The following is a 22,083-nucleotide window of genomic DNA, read 5'->3' as shown; positions in this document are numbered from 1 at the left end:
GAAAAAAAATCAAAAATAAAAATATATTCCATAAATGAAATTGTTTGAAAAACAGAAATGAAAATAATAGTCTTACCCCCCCAAGTGAATGCAATACGCTTTCATTTGATGATGGTCTATCTCATTGTCTGCATTCGCACAAAATGGCTCATGACATTGTCAACTGTTTTCTTTTCTCCACTTTTTCCATTTGAGTTCGCACCAAAATGCACACAGCACAAGAAATAAGATGTAAATCCCTTTAATAAAACTCAAATGAAATGCAGTGTAACAAAGGAAAAGAAATCAACAAAGCAAGTAGATAACATTTACAACCACAAAAGAAACCTGTACAACTCTAAACGCCTGGAGTCACTTCTATTTTCTCAAACATGTTTTTAGATATTTGGTGATAACTGGGGGGCGGGGGGGGGGGGGCAGATGGGTGGGTGGAGTACCATGTACTGTACTTTGAACTTTTTGTTTATTACACATGAGTGTCATCTCACATGCCGGGCGACATTCTGCTTCATCCGTGTGGCTGTGGAGGGAGGGAGGTGGTGGAGGGGGGGCTTTATTTGTACAGGATGTCATAATGGCCTGGTCTGTAGAGGAGGAAGATGCGCGGGTCGCCACCTTCGGGGAAGACGTGATGATTAACCGTTCCGCCTTCGCCTCTATCCATGTACTCCACAAGGATGGATAAGTTCAGGGCCTGGGCTAAGGCGATGATGTGAATGTGGTCGCTTTCTTTCGACATGGGCTCCACCTCCTTGTGAAGGGGGAAGGGAGGGGGGGAACAACAAGAAATAAAAAGCGCAGTCATGATCTGCCATTTTTCGAGAAACATTCCCTCAATGGCAAGTTCAAAGGTACCTGCTGGCAAAACTCCTTGACCGAGCGTCCTCCCTCGATGAAGTGCTGGAAGAAAGCGTGCTCCCGCTGCAGGTAGCCCGAGGTGAGCAGCCGCAAATACACCACCACGTAGTCCGACACGTTCTGGTCGTTGAAGGATCTGAGCAGCTCCTTCAAGCTGGGCTGCTTCTCGCACAGCTCAATCAGGCCCATGAACTAGCCAGACAGCGGAGACGTGACTGAGGATGTCCGGAAGACAAAACCGATGATGTCGCAAACTCACAGTGTGATGGAAGTCCTCAATGGTGAATTCGGTGAATCCCTCGTTCACCAGGTCCAGTTTGCTTTTCGCTGCCACCGCTTTGAACCTGAACAGAGTCGCCAATGTTTGTTGAAAGCCAATTTTCACATTAGCGTAACTTAAAACATTTTGTTCAATTGCCCAACTTCAAATATTATCGACGTTGTTTTGCCTTGAAATTTTGAGCTCACCCAGTTTATATTTTTATTATTGCAACACTCACTTCTGCAGTTCTTTGCTGTCATCTAATAGAGACTCGAGATGTGCAAAGCCAAAGGCTCTGTAGAAACAGTTGCCGTCCGGTCTTGTCTTGCGGATGTATGAATATTTTTTGTACAAGTCCTGTGACGAAACAGCAAAAAAAAAGGATTGGCATGGATGTTACACGGGACACATTGATGAGGTTCCACTGACCTTGATCTTGAGCTGATAAACTGTGTCTTCCTCGGAGTACTCCCTCTGCAGCACGGACAGTTCCTTTCTTTCTGACACTAGCGGGTTACTGTTGGCTATCTACATGGCCAACCACGAGTTCATTAGAGGGAGAGGGAAATAAATCTGTTAATTACGATCCAGAATTTAAAACAAGAGCAGCTCCTAGAGGTAAAATTCTCACCTCCTGTTGAATTCTGTCCTGCTGTGCAATTATGGCCTCATCATACGCCAAGCAGTTCACTCCTATGGAAGAAGGCAGAGTTATTTCCGTGTGTGAACTTCTCAGATGAACTGACTAAATGTTCAATTAAAAAAACCAAAACAAAAAAAGGTCAAATGAGGATGACGTGACCTGGAATGCGTTTACAACGCCTGCGAGTTCGAGCCCCACCGGCCCCACGTCATTTATGTTTAACGTTAAGCATATCGCTTTAATGTTGATTTGATGTCCCAACTCTCGAGACTGAAAGTCGCCTGCGAAAGTGGCTAAACAAGCGTTTCTTTGTCCAGCGATGTTAGCATTAGCCAACAAGCTATGGCCCCTTTCTCTATTTGGACGCTGCGTGGCAACCGCTTAGACTGACGGAAGGACATCGGGCCAAAAGCGACAAAAGGCACTGTGGTTTGAAGTGGCTTAAACCTCCAGAAACGAGTGACCCCGTTGCGTACTGCTGTGTTGTGTTTCCACTTTGTTTTTCTCACCCTCCATCTCCCCCTGTGATGCTTCTTGCTGTTCCTCCGCCATCTTAGCTGTGCAGATCAGTTTCCTGTTTTTTTCTGTCACCCATAACTTTATTGCTCATTTACAAACGTACAAAACCAGTGGCGCACGTCGAACGGCGCGGTACAAGAAAAACGCGTTTCCACAAAATAAAACGTAGAGTAGGCAACTGTCGGTGTGATTACGTCACAAATAAGAGAGCCATTTTTTTGAACTGGGTCAAAAACAAATACACAGGCACATAACGCGGTCGCCTTTTGTTACATGGTACGACACAAATGTGTTAAATGTGATTATTCAACCTTGATGTCACGTTTGTAAATTATAACTCATTTGAACTGTTGTGTCAGATTTTCTGCAGTTCCCGAAATCGCCACTAAAGGACGCCGAAGACAACGAAAACGGTCGTCGGCAGACAATGACTGTTTTTCAAAGTGTGGATGCCCAGAATAAACCGGTTTTAGTCAAATTGTATTCAAATATTTTTCTTCGGGGAGAACATTTGAAGTACAGTACTATCTGGGGTTCTTGCTGCGGCACATATTTGTGACAGGAGGAGCAAAGCAAAGTAAGAAAGTGCCATTCGGCCATATACCACTTTTAAAAGGGGTGTTCACACGGCACACATTTGCTCCGGCGCTGCACCGATGTATTTTGTTGCGATATATTTTGCACCGCAGCAAATTGTGTAGAGCGTTCACACGTACAAAGCCGCTGAGCGTGTCTGCACTGGCACAGCGTCGGTGCAGCCCCACTTGCGTTCACACGGCAGTTTCTGCAGCGGAGCAAAACGACAGAAAACAAATGAGCTGTCGTGTTGGTTGTTTTTAAAACGTATACACAACTCAAGTGACTACTGGACAGGCACGTCCTTCTCCTTCTCGGTCTCCGTGCCTTCTGCTCGAGAGTGACCGCCCCGAAAACGTAAATCAACGATGACTTCAATGACACTCAGAAAAGCAAACACGTAATGCGCCAAACAGAAAATCAAGAGAGGAAATCACAAAAGAAATTATATGGGGGGCGGGGGGTTGTGAACACACAACAAATGAACAAACTACACAAACAACTCCGAGACAGTCCAGTCTCCTACAAAAGGAAAGATGTTACCAGCCAAGTCTTGTGTCGTTATTAAACAAACACATGACGGTCCGACAGAGCGCGAAAGCAACGCATTCTCGCCGTACGTAAACTCTTCACAAGCATTTGCTCTGGAGCAAATTTAACCCAGTTGCGTTCACACGTGCAAATTTACACCGGTGCTGCTTCGCAAACAAGCATTTGCTCCGGAGCAAATTTTTAAACCACCTCTCTGAGGTGGATCAAATTTGGTCCGGTGTAAGCTGTTTTCCGGGGCTACGCCGGAGCTAATTTGCACGTGTGAACGCTCTACTGGGGCAGTTGGTAGCACCGGACCAAATGTTGCCGTGTGAACACCCCTAAAGATTTTTGAGACAAATTGCATTCAAATATATTCTTAATGTTGAAAGGAAAAAAACATCATCAAAAAACTAAAGTCCACGCGTGAGTCAGAATAATACTTCACATTTGCCATATGTTGAATTCTTGCTACGGCACATATTTGTCACAGAAGAGTACAATAAGCCAGAAATCAAAATGTATGTGCATAGATAGATAGAGAGATATACACTTACCGTATATATAGACACACTGTATATCAATATATGTTAATATATACATATTTGTTACAGAAAGAGCAGAACAAACTAACCTAGAATCCAAATGTCCCATCTGCATTTCCTTGAGTGCAGAGAGTACAAGATTGTTTTCAAATTGTCCTTTCAACACTTAGTAGTTTTTTACAAATAACCTGCTTCTTGGCGAGTTGTGAGCAGCTTCCCCCTACACAATCTGGACCTTGTGCACCAGCGAGGCATGAGGGCCAACCACGGTGTGGCCTATATCCGGTTTGAACCTCTTTGTGCCATTTGTGAGTTGGTTGTGGCTGTGCGCCTCAGACACCTGGGAATGACTGCTCTGGCTTTCCCGGTCATCAGGATGCTCCTGGCTGGCGGGACCCCCGAGGCCTTCGTCCACCTCGTCGTCATTGTCGGTCATGGAGGGAGTGCAGTAGCTCGGGGAGGGGTGGCGCAGAGACCTGACGGAACTCGCTGGCCTTGACCATTCTTCGTTTTGCTCCCCGAGCATGTCAGTGGACCTGATGGTCAACGGTGTTGGGACGCGACACGGAAGGGAAGTTCCCTGCTGCAGATGTACACACCAACATAAAGGTATTTTAATGTGATGTAGGTAAACTCCGGCAGTCGTTCTTAATTTGAAAATAAAAATTGCTTTCGTTGTAAATTTCAAGTTTGGTTTTAGTAGTCAGCGCAGCAGCTGACTACTACTTGGAATTCCCTCTAGCCATTAACTCCTTAAACAGTCACTGACGTAGTCACTCTTCTTGTACTACAAATACTGCTACTGGTTACTCTAAAATGGTTCAATGATTTGTTGTTTACGATGATACTAATGCAGCGTGTTATACCGGAGACAAATTCCTTGTGTGTTCTACATACTTGGCCAATAAAGATGATTCTGATTCTGATTCTGAATTTTGGACACAGACTTTGTATTAGATGTAGGGCTGGGCAATTAATGGCAATTTAATTGTGATTTCAGTTTTGGCATTCTCTCGATCTTTAGAACACGATAAGGCGCTTCAGAGTATAAGGCGCAGCTTCAATGAATGGCCCATTTTAAAACCGTTTTCATATATACCGCATTATGAAGCTACAATAGTGGCTGCAGTTGCATTATGCATCCATTAGATGGAGCTATGCAAAAGAGAATACAATACAACAATGCTTTTAGGTGTGCCTTGTAGTGCGAAAAATTTGGTTTAATATTCAAAAGAGCTCAATCGCACCTTTCTTCTCTACTCCTATCTCATTGGTATTTAGTTTTATTTATTCCACTGTGTTACCAATTTTTTTTCAGATTGTTCCTTCATTTACATTTCAAATTGAGCTTTCAAGGATTCAAGGAATAACGAGACATTTCAAAACATGGCACGAAACACAATACCCGAGGCCCCTCGTCAGTCCCGAGATTTGTGAAAATGAAAATAGAATAACCAAATCTGATAAAACAACGACGAATAGATGTTTATTCAAAAGGTTGGAGCGTGTTTTGCTAACCTCATCATGGTCCAAGAGGCTCTCTCTGCCCTTCTGCGAGTTGAGTAGTACCGGGCGACCCAGGTAGTCGTACGCTCCCCCTCCTCCTTCCCCTCCTCCCGACCTCCCACCCATGATAGTGGAGCGGCTGTCACGGCTGGGGGCCAGCTCCTGTCAGCACAGGAAATAGACGCAGATCACAAGTGGCGGATTAGTAGCTTGCACGGGTCAGAGGTTCCTGCTGCGCGCACTGAAAATGATTTGCTGACTGTCTTTTATTCAAGTTGCACTGCGGGAAGGAAACCCAGGAACCAACCAGGGCCTCTTGTCATCCAATATACATATATCGATATTTTTTGGAATATGACAATTTGGAGTGGCTCCATCGACTCTCCGAGTCACAGACAGGAATGAAAGGAACATCAAGTTTGATCATTGCGGCGAGTGGACTGACTCCAAGGGAGGACATGGTTCCCTCCACCCTCAGTGGGATGCTCTCCTCCGTCTGCAATGACAGGAAGCAGACAGACTTTGATACTTGTGTGCAAACTTGCCAAAACTTCCCACCGACAAAACTTTTCCCGCTTCCTCAAGAGAGACAAAGCGGCGCCTCCTTTCCCGTCTCATCCCGAGCGCTTCATTATGTCTTCATTTCATGTCTGACAAAGAATCACTGACTCAATCTGCCGGTTTTGTCTCCCAGGCAGAACTGGGTCGTGCAGACAGATGAGAAAAGTGTCACCGTGTTTGTTCTGTGTTGTCGGGGAGAGAGAGAATAATTCATTACCGCTCCTCTTGCATCTGTGCTGACCGAGTTGATCCTCCTCAAAGAAGCTTGCCAGGACAGAGTGCTTATTTCCTCCCTGCGCACACAAGCAAAGATGGCAAAATGAGATCCGCGTGTTTTTTTTACACTGACTCGATCGCGTATTCATCCTATTTCCTTGTTCCATACCGCGGTCATTATCGTCAATGAAGACCAACAAAATAATTGGAACTCAAATTGAAAGAACATTTTCGTTCATTGGAAAGGAAAATGCTTTGGAAAAGAGGAAAACTAACTGAAACATCTTCCGGTTATAAAACGATGTCCTTTGTTTTCGTCCTGGTCAATTAATATCAGACGTCACCTTTAAGGGTTCATTTTAAATGGATTTATTTTGGTATGACTGTAACAGCCTTACTTTATTATTCAGTACTTTGCAACCTTTATTTATTTAGTTATTTATTTATTTTATATCTTGAAATCACTCGCCAAATACCCCAGAAACAAAACTAAAACGAATACTAAAACCAATAAAAATGAGAGCAAAATGAATCATTTTTGAAAAACTAAAAACGAACAGACCTGCAATCAAAAGTGAATTTAAAAAAAGTCCAAATGAAACAAAAAAACGAACGATCATGAGAAACCCCAAACTATTACAACCCTGCTCCATACTTCTTCTCGGTCAGTTCCCTCTTGAGCTTCTTGTTCTTCTTCTTGTGATGACAGGTGACAGTGATGATGATGACCAGCATCAAGAGGAGCAGCCCCACGGCGATGACCCCGATGACGACCATCGTCGTCATCTCCGACATAATCTGCCTCTCGGGAAACTCTGCAGGAAAGGCAAAGCAAGGAATCGGTCAGAAGTCTGCGGAGGACGGGGAGCGGTGGGGGGGGGGGGGGGGGGGGGGTTGTCAAAGGCTCAACTCTCGACGGCTACCTGACACGAAAATCTCCACCTCCGCCGTGCCCACGCCAACCTCATTCTTCGCCACGCACTGGTAGGTGCCGCTATCTGATAGGCTGAGGGGGCGCCGGAACTCCAGGGTTCCGTTGGGGTGAGGGATCAAACCGGCGGGCAAAGCCTTACCGTGTCTGTTAACACAAATATGACACACCTGAGACAAAATGCAATTTTTTTTCCCACGTGTCTTGATTCTTTAAGGTCAGTCATTTCCAACATTTTCCACTATTAAGTTGGCTTATGACGCCAACCACTCGATCCAAAAAGAAATTTTCAAGGGAAGGTAAAAAAAAAAAAAAAAAAAAAAGTGATATGTTTTCAAAAGTGTGCACACCCTCTTAAAACTGCAACGTGGCTGTGTTTGGAATTGACCTATAACATTCAACTCATATATTACAACAAATCTCGAGTGTTCGTGCAAAGTACAAAAACTTCAGGCTTTTGCCAAAAAACAAAAGAAAAATGTCTGGATAGCCCTCCAGAACAGCTGAAATTGAGGTTACTCAGAAGAGGCACTTTAAATGGACGCAGATGTTGTTGACTCCCGCTGAACAAGCGTGTCAATGTGATTGGATAATTCTGACAACCGCAACATACAATTTAACACTTGTGCAACCACATTATTTCACTTGGTTCGTTTTACTTCCTCTCGGAAAATGATTTAAAACACACACACACACACATACACACACACACACACACACACATACATTTGAGGTGGACAGGTTACGAGTTCCATTAAAAGTTGAAAAAGTTGTGAAATGATTTGTCTTGGTCTCATTTGTTTACATCACAAAACCTTGGCATTTGGGCAGGGGTGTGTAGACTTTTTATATCCAATAGGCTGCCCCCCACCCCCCACCAGCACCCAAATTAAAGTTGTTCCTTGACTGATATTTCACTTAAGCATTTATTCACATTGACATAAGTCGAAATCGTTCAAGTGAGCGAAACGACATCCAATTCAAGATCATTGAACAGCATAAAAGAAAATTGTTTAGTGGCGATGGTGAAAGTTGTAAAAAATAAAATAAAATAAAGCCACACTGAATGAAGGAACATAAGGAAAGAAAACTCTCCCGAACAGCGAACATGACACGATAAAAGCTACGCGACTTTTGAAGGCAGCAACATCGATGCGACGCAAACCGAAAAGAAATGAAGGGAACTAAATCCTGTAACACCAAACTCACGAGACAACGAGGACCATCTTTGACAAGACATGGGTGGCTGGAGGGAGATGATTGGTTGACACAAGGAACACGTCTGATGAGACCAGGTGGAGACAAAAATTTGAGTTTTTGCTGTTCGCTGAAAAGTTGATGCAGACGGCGAAACGTAGCCGGCGATGGGGTGTTCATCGTGTCGGGGAGTGCTGCGGGTTTGCTGGACGATCGCCGATGGCCGCGATGGCCAGGGCTAGCCCGGAAATACACATTTTCCCAAAATTCCCGATGGCCAACCCATTTATCTTTCGAGTGACTATTTCTGTCATTTTGAGGCAGTCAAACATTTAATGACTTCATCCATTCGGTTCCTCTTCCTCACCAGCCGTCTCTCTTTCAGTTCCCTCCACGATCGGGACACATTTCGGTTTTTCCTCCGCCTTACATCCGCGCAAGCACAAACACGACGGCGTGCCACCAAGCGATTGCTTCACTAAGACGCCTGCTATTGACAAAGCCAACAGGTTGGACCCGCTGCGTGCGCTCGCGCGCGCGCGGGAATGCCGAGGCTGACGCTCTTCTTGTTGACGGGTTTTTATGCCAGCCGTGTTGACGTTACAAACAACAATTTTAAAAAAAATGCGAGCCATTCCGCCCCATCGCAGGTGGAACTACGAGTTGTTCTTTTATTCGGATATGAAGTACTAAAAGACACAAAATGAAAAAATGAAACGGACTGAGACAAATCTTTTCTGCGACACGCGACACAAACTGAAGTTATTCAGGAAAGGGTTGGCTGCTTGACTCTCGTCACTTGTCATGCACGCACATTTGCGCCATGTTTGATTGAGTGAATGCTCGAGTCTTAACAAGATGATCAGTCTTATGAGAGCTTATCAGTGGAATTTCGCTTCTCTGGCAAACTATGGACAAAAATACTTGACATAGCTAATCAAAGAACTGACTGCAGTTTTGCAATCAGCATGCCAATTTTTGTTTTAATCATCATAAAAATCGAACTCAAGAGATGGGGTTTTTTCCCAAATTGTTCCCGTGTTTTTAGGGTTACCATACAGAACATTTTTTGTTCTTTATGTTATATTATTCAACAAAGGAAGTGTAACTGCCTCGACTGTACTTGCCCCCTAAACCAAATTAAGTGGTCAGCAGCAACAAGTGAAATCTTCTCGAACTTGCAATGAGACTTTCAAATCTTTGGGGAGATATTTTGGACCAGTCTTCCAAGCTGCATTGCTTTAATTCAGTAACCCCTGGAGGGCTTTTGAGTATGAACGGTCATGCAACAGCATTTCAATTGGATTCAAATCTGGACTTTGACTCGGCCACTCCAAAACCTTCATTTTGTTTTTTTAAGCCCTTTTTTAAGGCCTTGACTCACTGGTGTGTTTTATCGCATTTTCTTGCAACAAAACCCAAGTGAACTTCAGCATGAGGAGGGCCAAACATTCTTTCTCAGTATTTCCTGGTAATGAGCCAAATTCATGGTTTCATCAGTTGCAACAAATTGTCCAGGTCCTGAAGTAATCAGCAGCCCCAGACCATGGCACTACCACCACCATGTTTGACTGCTGAGATGATTGTCGTCCTCAAATGCTGTTACATTTACATCAGATGTAACAAGACACACATCTTCAAAAATTATTTTTTGGCCCATCTGTTCTTTCATTTCTGTGTATCAGGGCATTTTGTTGCTGCTTTTTTTAGATCTTTTGACAGACCCTAGTTTGTCAGACTGGCTCAATTTAAATTATTTCATGATTGAACAAGTCGAGAAGTAATCACGCTTGGGTGTGGTCAGTGAAAATGAACTCAAGTGAACGTCAACTACCACGTTGCGCGCAATCAAAACAAGTTGGCATCACTAACTTTCGGTGACACATGTTGTTTTTCTGTTAAACGGAACCGCATTAGCCACACCCCGATGACTGATTTTCATCCCCCAAAGTAAGCAAGCGCACGATGACTCGAGTACGTCAGGTTCAACGTAACAGCTATATGCCGATGGTGTTGTCACGGTGTAATCACGCTTGGAGTTACAGTAAAAGCAACCGTCCAGACGCTTAGTCAACAGACAACTGTACCTGGCCCAGGTGAATTGCTGCGGTTTGGGGTTTCCTCCACTCACGCACGTCAGGGCAGCGTGCTCCAGACCCACATACCAGTCCCCGTTATAGCCCGACACCTCGGAATCGGGAGGAACTGGAAAGGATATATATGAGACAGTTGAGCAATGTCTGGAACCTGATTTGGTCATCCCGAATTTGATCCCACTCACAGTGTACGACCAGTTTGTTTTGGTGTCGGCGCGGCCCCGCCGTGAGAGTCGGATGCCACACCAGACAATCCAGTTTCTTCCCATTCATTTTCCTCAGAGGGTGCAAGGAGAAGTGGGTGGTGATGGCCCCGTTCGCCCAGGAACGGTTCATGGATTGACCGTGCAGCTCGGTGTCCCACGACAGCTGCGGCGCCGGGCGGGCCAAAGAGCGGCACGACGCTGCCTGCCGATATGACTGCCCCTCGACCAAAATCACAGGATCCAAGGAGGAGATCGGGATGGCTGGACGAGAAGCATGATGTCAAATATCTCTGAATTTGTGCAGCAGCCACAGTTGGAGTCCTACTTAGGCGCACCCTTTCTAAATTTGCACCTTCTATCTGTACCTGGATGCGATCAGGTACAGAAGGAGGAGATCATGATTTCTGTTTTATTCATGTTGAAGAGATAACATATTTCTATCAAATCAATGTTTAAATGTGCTCATCCCTGTGGTCAGCGCAAACAGAAGTTGCTGCAAATTACAATGTATTCCCAGAAACCAGTTTGTGTCATCTATCATTTCAAGGATTTCGACTCATTGTAAATGTCATTTATATGTCCAATGTAAAATTGGACATATAAATATAAACGCCCTTCTGATTATATGTCCAATGTAAAATTGGACATATAATCAGAAGGGCGTCACAGGCCCACAACTAACAACACCACAGCATCCCCTGATTTTAACCCCCTGGGTGTGCAAGGATAAACAAATATGTATTAAAAACATTGGACCCAGCATTGACCCCTGCGGGACACCATACATGTTGTCCATAGCATTGGGATTAAAATCCATCCGTTATTGCAAACTTCTAATTTGAATCCACATAGCTTTGCATCCAATTCAAAACTAGTCACCAATTCCCATGTTGTTCAACTTCAGTCAAACATTTTATTTTACGATTTGTTCGCCTAAATGTTAGAAAAAAAGACAGTTAAAATAGTTACAGACTAATTTGATAATCGATTAGGTGTTTCATCGACCAACCATTTCAGAGTGTTCCCCACCTACTGCCTGAAGACAGCTGGGACAGGCTGCAGCACGCCCCGCGACCCTTGTGAGGAGAAGCGGATCAGAAAATCGATGGATGGATGTTTAATCGATTAATTTTGACACCTCTAATGCCTATATTGCAATAAGTAAAAATATGTATTTATATATTGGTAGGAATAGTACTGTAGTGTGAAATTACTCTCTGAAATATTTTTTTTTACTTTCATGAATAAATTTATGTTTTGAATCCTGGGCATTTTTGGTCGGCCTCATCACCCCACTGACAGGCTTCACCTGTGTCATTATTCCTCTGAGCTACTTCTCTAAAGCCACACTCTCTCAATCTCTCAACCAATCCAAACCCTGGATGCCTCATTCCTACCACCTTGTGTGATTTCTTCAAAATTTAATCCAGTCCCACTCTGAGATCATTTGTCACTGGACTTGCTGTGTTGTTGCATATGTGCTGTTTATTTGCTTCTGTCTTGTTTGTTTGATTCCATATTTGCATTTGCAAAAAGATGAGCTACTCACTCCAGACCATGAGAGTCACTATTTGGTCAAAGTTTCCCAAAGGGTAGGAGTTGACGTGACATGTGTAGCGCCCCTCGTCTGAGACGTCTGTGCTGAAGAGCACTAAAGATGAGTCTTCGGTGGGGATGCTGCTGTTGAATCGCACACGGCCAGACCACGCTCCAAAAGCTGTCAACAAGGAATAATATTTGGCTTAATTGTGAGAAGAAAAGCACGAACATACAGACAAACACAAGCAAAATTATTTGTTCCAAAAAATAAAAATTTCAAAATCATTCGTCGCTTTTCGCTTTTCGCTTTTCATTCTGGTGCGTTCATTTCATTGCACTTGTAACTACCAGTCTGGCCGTCAATGTGATGAGCCGTGATGATCTGGTCCCAGCCGTCTGGGGTTTCCCTGTACCACGTGACCTGCACCACCAACTGCATTTCCTCAGGCTGGAAGCGGCAGGGCAGGACCGTCTCCTTTTCGGCCAAGGAGTAGATGGAGTCATTCGGGGGCCGCTTGACAAATTCTCCAGTCACTGCGACGAAGAACGACAGTGGCTTTTGAGAGTAACGCTACGAAACGGATAGAATAGCACGTAGGGAATACAAGAAGACAGTTTCATGGATGAGAGCAAGGATGAGAATCTAGGTTCTAAATGTATGTCTGCTTCTGACCGGCAAGAAAGGCTTTCCTGGCTCAGCCCTGCTTGTAGGTGTCCCGATATTTTTGTCCTGAGTTGGGAACAAGAGGAGCTGTGTTGCACGCGCAGGCAGAGACCGACGTTGCGCTATCAGTACACGTGAAGATATGCCGCTTGACAAGTTACACGAGACAACCTGTCGTAGCGCATCGTGTCTGGACAGGGCCGGAATTAACGACAGACGTGCAGTAAATGACAGACACGGTGTGTGAACGTATGAACAGCCTGTTTACAAATGTCTTTGCCTGTTCAGATCAAGTGTCACGTGAACCTCAAAAGGCAAACAAACATACACTGCGTACATCCTATTGTATTTATTTTGGAGTGGAGGAAGAAAGAAAAAATGCAGAGTCTACCTATATTACTCAAAAGTATCCGCATTGATGAGAATGAGTTTGGCATGAGGTTGGTATCATGTTTTCAGACGAGGCACTACAAGCGCAACTCTTTCGTCACACAAACACAGCAAATGATTCACAACGCTGTGCGGTGAGAACGAGACTGCGCGCGTCACGTCAGCGGCCATGATTCATGCATTTCCCATGAACAGCGGCTCGCCCCCCGTTCACCGGCAACACATGGCTTCATTGTGTCCATCTCGAAGACATGACGCGTGGGAAAAAAATGTGGGTCCGACCAAATATTGGCTATTTGGCACATCTGCTCATATTTTGTCCAGAGCAAAAAGAGCATTTTGGTCACGTATCCGATGAGGAAGTCCGACGTGGCACCCCAGTAGCACTGATGGAAACATTGTGGCCTCTTCCCTCCATCAAGTTGCCCATCCACGCAGTGCACCGTAAAACTCAAATAATGACGTTCAAGCTTCCCCACCCCAGAACCCTCCAAAAAAAAATCACATTTTTGCCAATTCTCCTTCTGTTTGAAAGTGAAACAGACTAAAGGACAACAATGGAGTTCCCCACATCTGTGCTAATTTCGCTCATCTTGAACACTTAAATTGAAAGATATCTCCATTTTACAGGAAGGGCCATGAGTTGATTGGTGGCCCGAAAGAAGCCACACACCGTATCGTCCAAAACATTTTGTGTGCCCGCCTTCGTAGACATGAGACTGATTTTGATCCTGCTAGTCCTCAAGAGATGAAGGAAATATGCAGATATAAACACACAGTATGAATGTAATGTGATGTGACTGATGAGTGAGATATTTTTTTTTCTCAACACCATAAGAAAATGGATCAACAGCAACCTGTTTTTCCTGATACATCAGGTAGCAGCACACCACTGTTATTTTTTCTCAGCCTATTGAAAGGCTGCGGCACTCAAGTGCGCTTTTGTTCGGAATTCCTGAGCGCCGATACTTTATTGGGAATTTGTTGATGATCGGGGCAAACAAGCCTTTTTGTTGACATACTTGATTTACGTAGTCCTGATATTATTGATCATAAGAGCATATGTTCAATGACCTGGACCAGGAGGACACATGCATCCTACGACATAGCATAAAAATACTTCTTACCGGAGATCCATGGGACCAGGAGACACAGCAAGAGTCCTCTGAGCCAGGATGTCATCCTCCCAACAGTTGTTGCAATACTCGAGTCGCCAAATCATCAGCCTATGCTGCCGAACGCAGCCATGCTACTGGGAATCTAGAGTCCTAAATACTGTATAAAGCAAAAGTCCTAAGATCCGGTCTGTTTTCTGTGGTGGTTTAACACACACATGGTGAGAGCAGAAAGCTCACCTGTCAGGGATACACCTGTTTGCATTACCTGCACACTTGTGCTTCCACCTCCCTTTCGACCTTTCGAGTCAACTTTCCGGTTTGGTGGAGGCCCGTTGACAGTTTTTTTTTTCCACTCTCGTCTTTACTTGTTCACACCTGAGGCTGCAGACAAGACAAATCCTCCAGCAAACAAAAAAAAAATGATGACCAAATCTGCCACCTTTTGGTGTATTTGAGCAGTACAGTGGACCCCCGCATACTCGCATACATTTTTTTAAAAACTTTTAACAAAACGCTTCATGCTTCTTCAACAATTTTTAGCGTAAAAAAAACGCCCAAAACATTTTGGATGCATTTCAAGGATTTTCGTACATGGCAAAGATCATTTATACATAACATTGGTCCTAGCACTGAACCCTGTGGAACGCCACACAGGATGTCCAAGCATTCTAGTTTACTGTACATCCATCCATCGTCGCAAGCTGCTGCCTTCTCTCCTTACCCAATTCAAACTAGTCTATACTGTGCTTTGTCTTATAAAAATGATGTCAGCAAATAATAGTCATGACATAGCCTTATTTGGTAGTTTTCTACATCTGCGGTATATTACATTATACTACTTTACTAAAAGTAGGCGCTCAGATAATTTTGCATGACATTTCAATGAAATATTCATTGTAGTTCTCAAATCTTGATTTTTGTTTTTAAATTATCCCTACATTTAAATTATGTTACACCACACGATTGACTAAGCATGATGACGTTGGCCATTTAGTGAATTTTCACCCGTTTTAAAATAACTTGGTTAATATTTGACACAGGAAAATTATTCTTATCACTAAAATTAACTAAAAAAGTTCTGTGGATCATTTTTACACATCTACTCCATAGCTTACCTCCCAGCCCAATGCTAAAGCTAATGTTGCATTGTTTGCAGCCATGGAGTAAATCGAAGCAACTCGGAAACACGCCAAAACCATACTGACAGGCATTTATTCTTTATATTCGACAAAGTGAGACTAATATTAACAAGGCTTAATTGCTAACTTTGAGACTTTCATCCTGTACTGTTGCTAGGTATACCCGTACGTCTCGTTATACTTCCCTCAAGTGGCCAAGGTGTACACCAGAAGGAGCCCATGAAATCGAAGCAAAAAAGTGCAATTTAATCACGTTTTTCCTTTTTATTAGTAACTGATTAATGCAATCACCAAGGGGGAAAAGGGGTGCTATTTAATCATGTCTTTCCTTGTTATAATTAACTGCTCAATACAATAATCAATAACAAATACTAGAAAAGTGAGTAACACAACATTGTTTTTCTTAATCACAAATTTGCATTACACCCAACGCCAGCTGAAATAAGCATAGCCGAACAAAAAATCAAAGCAATGTTTTGTGTTTTCCTTCCTTGTCACTTCTTGGTGTCAATTATCGCATATGTGTCCTGGACATGAGGAGTCAAGCCCTGAGTAGACAATAAGCAACATACAACAAGTCAGACAGTTGGGTGAGTGAGTACCAGTTACTGAAAAGTGTATCAAAGACTTACAGTGTAAATGCCTTCTGGAGCACTCTATCAGAGGAAAGGGGTAAAAATTGGTGTTACATTTTTCTTTTTAAACGACACATCAGTTGTATATGTGCATTGTACTGCATTTTACCTGTTTGCCATCTGCCTTCCCCTCTTTAGCACTGCGTATCTGTAACAACATTTTATTATTTACTCATTGTTGTCTATCATTTAGAAGCATCAAACTGCATCTTCCGCCTTTATATGTATCAACACTTTAAAAAACTCTATAAGCTTCTTTCACAATCAAACAGGAAGTGAAGACACATACACTGACAAGCCGCATGCAAGTGATACACACAGTAGTAAGGCTGCAATCCTACCGGGAATTCATTTTACTGCGAATTGGGGTGCATTAAAATAGACAGGCGGGGGGGAAAAAGGGTCTGGATTCGGGAATAGGGTTAGGGGTTAGGGGGTCAGGGTCAGGGGTTAGAGTTAGGGTTTATGGTTAGGGGTTAGGGTTCGGGGTTAAGGGTTAGGCTGAGGGTTAGGATTAGATTTGGGGTTTAGGGTTAGGGTCAGGGGTTAGGGTTAGGGGTTATGGTTATGGTTTAGGGTTAGGGGTTAGGGTGAGGGTTAGGATTAGATTTAGGGTTAGGATCAGGGGTTAGGGTTTGAGTTCAGGTTAGGGGTTGTGTTAGGGGTTGGGGTTAGGTTTAGGGGTGAAGGGTGAAGGGTGAAGGGTTAGGGGTTGGGTTAGAATTGGGGTTAGGGGTTCAGGTTAGGGTTAGGTTTAGGGGTAGCCTTAGGGTTAGGGTTAGGGGTTAGGTGTTAGGGTTTAGGGTTCGGGTTAGGATTAGGGGTTAGGGACCGTGTTAGGGTTAGGGTTTCGGGCTCGGGGAAAAAAAAGCAATGCCGACCTTGAGTCTGCAGTAGAGTGCGGTCAGGATGATGCCATACAAAAACAGAATGCCATCCAGCACATAACATATCTCCGGTTCGGCGAGAGCTGCTGCAGAGAGAAGATGACATTGATTTAACTGAATTGTAGCACCATTAAAAAAAAATAATAATAATTAAAAAAAATCTCAAAAATCGCAACAATTTATAAAATATAATTTTCTGAAATTTCCGGCAATAAATTGAGGTAGCACAATGAAGCAAGCAAGTTGTTTGCTTTTTATAATATTAGGGACAGTTACTTCTCTTACTTTCTTTCTTGTGAAATGTGGAACAGCCAGTTTTCACAACAGCAAACCAGAAAGCACTTTGTTGAATTGCCCAAATAAAAATTTTATCGAACAAAAAATTTAGTTCACCCAACTTTTGGCCCCCGCCAGTATAACGCCCAAAATTGAAAAGAACGGAATCACTCTTGAGAGGACTGATCACATGTCCGCAGTGACATTTGTCTTGAATTTGGAAAGAGTCTCGACTTGTTGACGCAACTTGAGCAGTTGCTACTTTTGACTGGTGGGTGAATCGAAACAAACGGCTTTTGGCTCCTCGATATCCCCAACTGTAGACAAGCACCAACTTGGATTTCAGTTCGAGTTAAAAGTGTAGATATGTTTTCTGTCAGCGACACCTCAGAGCTTCAGCTTATCTTTTCGCAGGCGAGAAAATATGACACGCGTAAATGAAAACACTCTTAGCGAAAGCTCGTTTCCAAAAGGTGGGGGGCCCCATCAGCCAGCAAAGCGCCCACCCTCCGCAACTCACCAGCTCGACCGAAAGTCATCCACAGAGGAACGACCGCCAGTAGTGAGCTCCTGTGCCACAAGGCCATGGTTCTATCGAGTCGAAAACACAATTTTGCTGAACGCTGAAGAATGACAAAGTGCAGAAAAAAAAAAAAAAGTCACTGCCGAGAGGGGGAAGTTGTGGTCTAGGCTTGAAGTCCATCTGCTCAGGCCACTCCCTCTTTTGAATACCAAAACCACAGCAAAGTCAAACAATTTTGTTCTCTCACGGTACAAATGACAAGAGTCTAATTTTGGATTCCGAGCATAAAATATTTATTCGGCATTATATATATCACAGAACACCAGGCAGGGCAGGGTCTTGCTCAGCGGTCCACCTCCCCAAACACGATGTCCTGCGTGCCTGTCGAAAGACGAAGGTTCGTGACCACTGGGACCAGGCGCACGTTGATGATGTCACTTACCAATAATGGCCACGACGTCTGCGAGCATGTGTCCTTTGGCCATTTTGTCCAGACCGGCCTAGAGAAGAAAAGAAAAAATATGAATTGTCACTTCATGAGCAACTTTGAAGAACTCAATTAAAAACGAGGCAGGAAGGAAGGAGCAGGTGGCGTATAAATAAAAACAGCTCTGTCGGTACTTTAAGAAGTCAGCGTAGCCTCGAGCGCAAAGCAGCGCGCGATTGTGTCTTTAAATATTGCAGCGTCGTCTCGAAAGTGCGTACCAGGTGGGCGAATCCGGGCGCTTTGATCTTGCAGCGGTAGGGCCTGCTGGAACCGTCCGACACCAAGTAAACACCAAACTCTCCCTGGGGGGGCGACACACGCAAACAAATGCGAGTAAGCAGTTCCCATCGCAACTTGGTTACCACTGTTTTGTTTGCTAGCTGGGCGACAGCTCAACTGATTTTCATTTCAAGGGGAACGAAATGAGAGTACATTTGCCGTGCGCTAGGCAAATTAATCGACAACTAATCGATAATCAAGGGAATCGATCGTTATCAGATGATCGATTCATCAGTGAAAGAGCTTTTTTTTTTTTTTACATTGCTTCAGCTTCTCAACAATAAATGTCGTACAATTTCTGCGGTCCTCCGCGTACGCACGTTGATCATCTTTGTGTGGAATCAAAATAAAACGTTTGCTTTTACGTTGGAATATCCAGTCATCGACACTTTTGGCTGTTTTCTGACACGTGACCTCACCAAACCGTCACTGAATCATCAATAATTTGTTGGCGCATTGTGAATAAAGGGATGCAAATTAAAATAGATCACAAATTCAATTTATCGATCATTAAAATAATCGTTTGTTGCAGCCCCACTTTAGATAAGTGCGGAATTTACTAACCTAGCAAGACGAGGAATTTTTCGTCAATTTCTTTGACTCGTGAGCGACTCTTAGTTCAGACCAATGTGCTTGAAGCGAATCTTTATTTCATTGATCAAACAGGTAACCTGGTTGAAGCGTCCTCACCTTGGGGGCCTCCACTGCGGTGTATGTGGCCCCAGGGGGCACCTGATAACCCTCCGTGTACAGCTTAAAGTGGTGGATCAAAGACTCCATGGACATCTGGCAAAAAGAAGCACACGTGTCAAGTGTCGTGAGGGTCTTCACCGCTGCGCTTTGCGCTCCGCTCACCTTCATCTCAGACCTCTTGGGCGGAGCCACCTTGGCGTCGTCCACCTTGATCTCGCCTTCGGGCATCTTGTTAAGGGCCTGGTGCATGATCCGCAACGACTGCCTCATCTCCTCCACCCGACACAGATACCTACTCGAGACGAGGTTGAGCCCGAGGAGAGCGAGAGGGGGAAGTAGAGCGCCCCGTCGTTTACGCACCGGTCGTAGCAGTCGCCCTTGCTTCCGATCGGGACGTCAAAGTCCACCTCGTCGTACTTGTCGTACGGCTGGGACTTGCGCAAGTCCCACTTGATGCCTGAACCTCTCAGCATCACACCACTGGAGGAGGAACGAGGGCATGAAAAGGTCCACAAAACAGTCGTGCGTAATAATTGTAACACAGTAATACAGTAAATACACAGTAAATCGCAATATGGAAGGGGGGGGGTCGTTCTGCCCTAACCTAAAGCCATAGTTGAGGGCTTCCTCTGCTGTCACCACACCAATGTCCACAGTGCGATTCTTCCAGATGCGATTATTGGTCAACATCTGAAAAACACAAACGGACAGCAAACAGCTCAGAGTTACCGCTGATGTTGCATCACATCTCCCGAGACGCAAGAACGCACCTCTTCCACCTCGTCGATGCGAATGGAGAAGTTCTTGCACCACTCGTAGATGTCGTCCATCAGGCCCAAGGGAAGATCCTGCGACACGGAGGAAGAGTTCAGCCAATCAGCACTCGGGCACCCGTTTCACTTGGATTAGCTTTGGTTACCTGATGGACACCGCCGGGTCGGACGTAGGCGGCGTGCATTCTGGCTCCGGACACTCGCTCGTAAAACTCAAACATCTAAGAGATGGAAATTGCAATGTCAAGTGTCTCGGCCTGTCAGCCCAAGTGTATTTTCAGCCGTCACCTTCTCTCGTTCCTCGAACATCCAGAAGAACGGTGTCATGGCACCGATGTCAAGTGCGTGAGTGGTGACAGCCATGATGTGGTTCAGGATGCGGGTCATCTCTCCATACAGAACTACCATTTTGCAATCGAGGCGTTATTGGGCTGGAAATTCCACATTGAGGGCCACGAGTCCGTCTTGTAGCGCGTTACCTCTGATCCACTCGGCACGGGGCGGAGCCCTGATGTTGAGCAGCCTTTCTACAGCCAGCGAGTATGCCTCCTCGTTGCACATCATGGAAACATAGTCCAAGCGGTCAAAGTAGGGTAGAGCCTGAGGCAGGAGGAGGAGGTCAGGTGTTTTTTACTGGTAATGTATTCCTAACATTCCTTGAGTCACACCTGCAGGTATGTCTTGTACTCGATTAGTTTTTCCGTGCCACGGTGAAGCAAGCCAATATGGGGGTCACACTTTTTAACAGACTCGCCGCTAAGCTCCAGCACCAGACGCAGCACTCCATGAGCCGCGGGATGCTGTGGCCCAAAGTTGATGGTCAGGTTGGACACGTCCTTCTCAGCCGGAGGATCCTTGTCTGGTCAAACAAATACAACACTTAAAAATAGGCAGAGAGCAAACTTGACAATTCAGACAGTGTAAATGCTACCATTCCATGGGGGTGGGGTCCATTTCTCATTAAGAGCAGTGGGGTACATCACTGCACCGGCAAATTGCTCAGTCCACTCCACATCTGGCTGCCACTGCTTCTTCCTAATAAACAATATAATTGTCACTACATTGCAGTAAGGTGAGTAACTGCTCCGCATCTATTTGTACTGGGCGTTATGGGGCTGCAACAAGCAACTCGGCACATTTGGCAATCTGCTAACATTAGCTTTTGTGCGTGCATTCAGTTTTGCAGCTCAAACGAACGCGACTGACAGTACGAAGGTGCGTTCGATGGAACATTTTAAACCTTGCGCCGAATTACCTGCTTTGCAGAACAGCGCAGCAGGGGCTTCCGATGTGACTATTTATTGGATTTAAAATTAATTTTGTTGAAGGACGTCCCAGTTTGGTAAGCGACCTCAACATTGCGGCCGCCATCTTGGTTGTCAGGCCAACTCGGGTGAGTGACGTCACAGGACGACTTCTTCTCTGGTCATATGCAGCGATGTAGCGTACACGACTGCCACCAACTGGTCATGCTCATTAGAATCACTACTGTTATTATAATAATTATTTTTAATAATAATAATAATAATAATACGCCAGATTGTTATGGCGCATTTCCGAAGTGATTCATAGAGATGTACGTTACAGTAATGTATTATATAATCCATCCATTTTGAAATCCGTTTATTATCACAAAGGCCGCGGGGACTTGCTGGAGCCTACCCCAGCTGTCTTTGGGCATTAGGCAGGGGACACCCTGAACTGCTTGCCAGCCAATCGCAGGGCGTATTATAAAATCTGATCGACTAACAGTCAAAACAATCAAAGACAGAATCATTTTTATTTAAAAAAACAGTGCTTTTATTTATGTAATACTGTGGAAAAATAATTACGTACATTTTTAAAAAATATTAAAGGTAGAGAAAAAAAACCTGTTTGATAACATATTTTTAACTTTTTTTTTCCTGCTACGGAACAGTACAATAACATAAACATTGGGGTTTTCTAAATTCAAAGACACAGTAATACAGGATACAGTCCTACCAGAGGTATAAAAGTACTAGATCGTGAGAGAAATGATACAGACGTATATT

General features: G+C 44.3%; 4 protein-coding genes across 5 annotated transcripts; all 4 read right to left on the bottom strand.

Annotated features, from left to right (window-relative positions):
• Positions 1-225: 225 nt before the first annotated feature.
• On the bottom strand, positions 226-4,126 carry otub1b (OTU deubiquitinase, ubiquitin aldehyde binding 1b). The gene is made up of 7 exons (XM_086105105.1): positions 2,273-4,126; positions 1,752-1,813; positions 1,550-1,648; positions 1,359-1,477; positions 1,118-1,202; positions 856-1,050; positions 226-751 (listed from the first exon to the last, which is right to left on the bottom strand). The coding sequence occupies exons 1-7, from the start codon at positions 2,313-2,315 to the stop codon at positions 554-556; spliced, it is 801 nt and encodes a 266-aa protein (XP_085961231.1). The 5' UTR covers positions 2,316-4,126; the 3' UTR covers positions 226-553.
• LOC147209319 (nectin-4-like) lies at positions 3,888-14,647 on the bottom strand. The gene is made up of 11 exons (XM_086105104.1): positions 14,368-14,647; positions 12,535-12,720; positions 12,197-12,364; positions 10,627-10,908; positions 10,433-10,550; positions 7,141-7,295; positions 6,873-7,032; positions 6,219-6,294; positions 5,886-5,936; positions 5,453-5,602; positions 3,888-4,517 (listed from the first exon to the last, which is right to left on the bottom strand). Exons 1-11 carry the CDS (start codon positions 14,420-14,422, stop codon positions 4,155-4,157), a joined length of 1,764 nt encoding a protein of 587 aa, XP_085961230.1. The 5' UTR covers positions 14,423-14,647; the 3' UTR covers positions 3,888-4,154.
• Positions 14,648-15,736: 1,089 nt separating this feature from the next.
• Positions 15,737-17,974, bottom strand: fcer1g (Fc epsilon receptor IgFc epsilon receptor Ig). 2 transcript variants are annotated; one of them, XM_086105102.1, is made up of 5 exons: positions 17,816-17,974; positions 17,014-17,105; positions 16,242-16,280; positions 16,130-16,153; positions 15,737-16,045 (listed from the first exon to the last, which is right to left on the bottom strand). In XM_086105102.1, exons 1-5 carry the CDS (start codon positions 17,880-17,882, stop codon positions 15,992-15,994), a joined length of 276 nt encoding a protein of 91 aa, XP_085961228.1. In that variant the 5' UTR covers positions 17,883-17,974; the 3' UTR covers positions 15,737-15,991. The 2 variants fall into 2 exon arrangements, with proteins under 2 accessions (XP_085961228.1, XP_085961229.1); XM_086105103.1 differs by having other exon boundaries at positions 17,014-17,102; positions 17,816-17,946.
• Positions 17,975-18,087: 113 nt separating this feature from the next.
• Positions 18,088-21,465, bottom strand: ndufs2 (NADH:ubiquinone oxidoreductase core subunit S2). The gene is made up of 14 exons (XM_086105101.1): positions 21,306-21,465; positions 20,982-21,085; positions 20,719-20,909; positions 20,530-20,650; positions 20,339-20,451; positions 20,197-20,271; positions 20,048-20,125; positions 19,882-19,967; positions 19,638-19,757; positions 19,440-19,569; positions 19,275-19,370; positions 18,524-18,607; positions 18,261-18,318; positions 18,088-18,199 (listed from the first exon to the last, which is right to left on the bottom strand). The coding sequence occupies exons 1-14, from the start codon at positions 21,419-21,421 to the stop codon at positions 18,162-18,164; spliced, it is 1,410 nt and encodes a 469-aa protein (XP_085961227.1). The 5' UTR covers positions 21,422-21,465; the 3' UTR covers positions 18,088-18,161.
• Between the last annotated feature and the right edge of the window lie 618 nt (positions 21,466-22,083).

The sequence above is a fragment of the Hippocampus guttulatus genome, chromosome 2 (genome assembly GCF_054856545.1).
Source record: "Hippocampus guttulatus isolate MCC_2025c chromosome 2, RoL_Hgut_1.0, whole genome shotgun sequence".
Lineage (NCBI taxonomy): Eukaryota > Metazoa > Chordata > Actinopteri > Syngnathiformes > Syngnathidae > Hippocampus > Hippocampus guttulatus.
Note: the sequence above shows the minus strand (reverse complement) of the source record. Positions and strands in the feature narration are given on the sequence as shown.